The sequence below is a fragment of the Ictidomys tridecemlineatus genome, chromosome 5, assembly GCF_052094955.1.
Source record: "Ictidomys tridecemlineatus isolate mIctTri1 chromosome 5, mIctTri1.hap1, whole genome shotgun sequence".
NCBI lineage: Eukaryota > Metazoa > Chordata > Mammalia > Rodentia > Sciuridae > Ictidomys > Ictidomys tridecemlineatus.
The window spans coordinates 196,460,824-196,464,822 of record NC_135481.1 but is presented as its reverse complement, the minus strand read 5'-3'; the positions used below and the strand labels follow the sequence as shown (position 1 = coordinate 196,464,822).

The 3,999-nt window shown below is 49.9% G+C and overlaps 1 protein-coding gene across 1 annotated transcript; it reads right to left on the bottom strand.

The window, feature by feature from the left end:
* Nucleotides 1–577: 577 nt before the first annotated feature.
* LOC101974474 (uncharacterized) lies at nucleotides 578–3,314 on the bottom strand. Its single transcript, XM_005325263.5, has 3 exons — nucleotides 3,111–3,314; nucleotides 2,082–2,231; nucleotides 578–1,753 (listed from the first exon to the last, which is right to left on the bottom strand). Exons 1-3 carry the CDS (start codon nucleotides 3,217–3,219, stop codon nucleotides 1,734–1,736), a joined length of 279 nt encoding a protein of 92 aa, XP_005325320.1. The 5' UTR covers nucleotides 3,220–3,314; the 3' UTR covers nucleotides 578–1,733.
* Between the last annotated feature and the right edge of the window lie 685 nt (nucleotides 3,315–3,999).

The following is a 3,999-nucleotide window of genomic DNA, read 5'->3' as shown; positions in this document are numbered from 1 at the left end:
AGAAGTCGGTGGGAGTTGTCTGCTGGTCAAGCCTGCTGCAACGGCCAAGCAGTTTACTCTGGACCCGTTCTTCCAGTAAAGCCACAAAGAAATCCCTCAGAGGACTCCAGCCCACACCTTTAATACCAATCTCCAACCTCCTCCCACTTTTGAAGCTTTCAGAATGGATTAGCTCCAGGCTTTGAAGCAAGACAACCAAGTGGAAAGGCTGGTTCCCCAGAGCACCTGGGGGCAAGTGGGCCTCCTGTGGACCAGGTGCCACAGTTTTCCTCAACTGTGTCCTTCCACTTGCTCACCCGGGAAACAGTTCACGGGGTTTGGCTGAAGGCGGTGGCTCCCTGCTAGTCCAAGAGAACACCAGGGAGCCCTTTCCTACCCTACTCCCCCGTGAGCTCTCCCTGAAACACACCTCTAGCTCCCGAGAGAGGCATTTCAGAAAACTTGGGGTGCGGTGGAGGTGGGGTCTATACACATCCATCCGTCACCTTATCTTACTGAGTGAACTTCCACTAGTCCCTTCACTACTGAACGTTCAGCAGTCCCCGTTCCCAGAGCCAGGCCAATAATGAGGACAAGGTTTCAAGGAAAAGAGAAAAGAAGCTTTATTGCTTTGCTAGCAGAGGAGAAGCAGGGGACTCCGGGCCCAGAGGCTGTGACTTTAAAGAGGTGACTCAGGAGGCTACATTCCAGATGTGCCCTGTCAGGGGTCATCATTCACTTGTAGCCTCCAGAGCGAGCCAGCCAGGCCCCAGGTCTTCTGGCTTCAGTCCTGAAGTCGGATCCCTTCGTTCCTGGGGCGTGTGAGCGCAAGGACAGGGACTTGGCCTAGGATGGGAAGAAGTTGGTCTTGCTCCCGTCATGGTGAGGGCAGGAGGAGAAGGCAAAGGGAAAAGGAGTGTCCGTTTTAAAAGAGGTCACAGTGGCAGAGTGGCCAGGGTTTTGTTCCAAGCCTGAGGCGGACTTGGTTAGGTCTTCTTGTCACCTACTCCCTGGTCTCCACTGTTTGGATCACATGGCTTAACCCTTCCTGGGGGGGGACCCCTCCACTCCTGTAAGGTGGCTCTTGCCACAAAATGGCACGTGTTAGGCCTCAGGAGGTTGTTTATTATAATAGCACTTATATTTGAAAAAAAAAAAAAAACCCTGAAAACTCCAAATGACTGAACAAATAATAGTAACCCATTGGGTAAGATTTTATCTCCATGGATTAGTTAAAGGGGAAGTAGCTTGTGGAGGTCTGCTGGAATCCCAGGCCTGAGACAATGGGAGGTGGAGAACCCCAGGAACTGAAGAGCCTTCCCCACAGGCAGAACTCCCAGGGGTGTTAGCCAATGCCCAGAGGACAGTCAGTCCAGGAGTCCCAGCTAAGAAGACCAAGCCTCTAAAGGGGGGAAGATAGGGAGAGCCAGACCAGGAGGCAGGGCTGGGGGCCTGGAAAAAAGGTGGAGTGAGAGCAGGTCTGGGGGACAGAAAAAGAAACAGAAGTTCCAGGTGACACAGCAACTTATGAGGAAAGGACGGAAGACTGCTGAAGTATCAGCTCCAGGGAAAGTGTTGGCAGACCGGAGACACGTGGCCCTTGGGCCCATTTCCCCACCCACAACTGGGGCAGGGAGATGGTCCCACAGGGGGTCGCTCAGTCCTCTTCCCAGACTCCCCGGGTTCCCTCCAGTTCTCACTGTGGTTTAAGGCTCCGCCCTTCACGTTCAGCCCTAAACCATGCTGCTGATCTTCTATCCCAGATTCTCGTTCTCTGGAAGACAGAAGGGGAAGAAGCACTTCTTTAGGCATAACTGGTCCTCCTGAACCCGGGGGGCAGGAATGCTTTCTGTGGTTGGAGAGATGCCCACAAGGGCTTCTCTCGGGGTGTGTTGAGTCCAGTGAGCAGCGAAGGCCACGCAGTACCTCCTGGGGTTTGGCTAGAAGGAACGGGCCTGAGAGTGGAGTTCCGACTGGGGGCTAGGGTGGGAAAGCAAAGGTCACCAGGTGGGATGCAGGGACTGGGGAGCCAGCGTGTCTGGCTGTCCGTCTGCCATGGTAGGGGGCCTGGTGAGGAGGGGGAGGTGCTTTGGGGATCTCACCCATGTCTTCAACCTTCATGCAGACTTTTCCGCAGACGGCCACGCAGCAAAGATGGTCCATAGGACACTCCAGGTGTATCTTGCAGGGGGTCCCACACTGTGTGGTAGTAGGGGTCTTGGGACAGGATTTTAATTTTGGCCTTGATAAAACTGAGGAGAGAAAAAGCAGTTTAATCCCTAAAGAAGAGTGTCCCTCAGGATCATCAGCTCCTCCCATGCTCAGGGACGCCCTGTGTCGACTCCCCCTCTTCTCCCACCCAAGCACATAAGCGGTCTTTTGGATTCTTGGGATAAAGATCCAATCCCCAACACTCTCCTCAATTCCCCTGGCCACAATGAAGTCACCCCGTGGAATTTAAACCCACAGAAACCAAGCCCAATTCTCCAAAGAGCCCCGAGAGGTCGACTAGTCCCCCCATCCTCCTTCTATGGGGGTGTGGGAAAAGCGGGGTCCCACAGCAGTAGAGGAAGGGGCTTCCCCTCCGCTGCCGGCTGAAAGGGCCCTTTAAGCTGAGCTCCTTCCTCCCACCACGCTGCACTATCTACCCCCACCCTCCCCAAATTCTGCACATTTCATTTTGCTTTAACCGCAGGGCTTCCGTCAGGCATGCATTTTATTTCTCCTTCGTATTTCAGTGCTCTGAAATACTCAGTTCCTTAAAAAAGGGCCATGTGTTAAGAAATAATTAGTAGCCATTTCCCAATTTGGTGTTCATCTCTGGAGCACTCAACTGAGGACTTACGCTCCTGGTACCCCCTCTTGCAAGCTCCGAATCCTCTGGACCTCCTCAAAAACTCAGTGTGGCCTCCACAGTCCCCCCAACACACACAGAGACACCACATTACGTGTAGTGTCAGGAGACCCTCAAGGTTGAGAGTGGATCATTTTACTTCCCTTGGGTATCCTGGCTTAAAAAAAGAACCGTGTTTCTCTCTATGGTCACCCTGGCTCCTCTCTACACCTGGACTGGGGAAAGTCCTTTAATTTTCCATCCCCTCTTCACTTTGAAACCCAGCCAAAATACCTACGGTAATCCAGAAATTCAATTTCAAAGTGAACTCTGTCTTTCAATTTTCCCGACACTGGGAGGACCACCCCGCCGAGGAGCAACAGCAGCTGGAGATGCAGCCACTTCATGATGCTGGCTCTGGACCTCTGAGCTGCAGCTGGCAGGAGACCCAGGATGTCAGCAGGCCCTGCTGGGGGTAGAAAGAGGTTCCAGCGGGAGCGGAGAGCACGTGACCGGCCTCTGGTTCTGCCCCTCTCCACGCCCTGCCGGAGGGTGCTTCCTGTGAAATTCTCTCACACCTCAACTCCTCCCATTGCAGAAGTGAATTCCTCATGACTTCATAATTTTTTTTTAGAAATTTGAAGAACAGAAAAGTACAAAGAAATGTGATAATAAAAGTAATAATATCCAGAGATAACACCTATTAATAATTTAGTATGCTTTCAGTCTTTCTAATACACCAATATGTATGTCTTCTACATTTATATTTTATCTTTACCTCTACCCACATACAATCTAGAGCTCCATCTACATAATTTTTTTTTGTTAAATTGGTGATCAGATAGTACATGTCATTTTAGCATGTTCCCATTTCATCAAATATATTCTATAATATTTTTTAGGGAAGTTCCATATATTTTCCTTGTGTATTCCACAACCAAGTGCACAGATTAGTGAATTTTCATAAAGTGAACATAGGCACTACCCAGCTCAAGAAAGAAAGAACACATAATATTCCTCTCTCTATCCCCCCCAAAATAATCACTATTGTAAATTTTAATACCATAAACTAGATTTGTCTATTTTAAACCTTACAGAAGTGGAATAATACAGTGCATATTATTTTATGTGACTTTTTTTGCTTAATTCAATGTTGGAAATTCTGTCTTGTGGATGTGTTCAATTTA

Coding starts and splice junctions, on each gene's coding strand:
- LOC101974474 (XM_005325263.5), bottom strand. CDS start 3,219: ATGAAGTGGCTGCATCTCCAGCTGCTGTTGCTCCTCGGCGGGGTGGTC. Junction 2,232..3,110: donor AATTGAATTTCTGGATTACC/GTAGGTATTTTG, acceptor TTCTCTCCTCAG/TTTTATCAAGGCCAAAATTA. Junction 1,754..2,081: donor CATGAAGGTTGAAGACATGG/GTGAGATCCCCA, acceptor TCTGTCTTCCAG/AGAACGAGAATCTGGGATAG.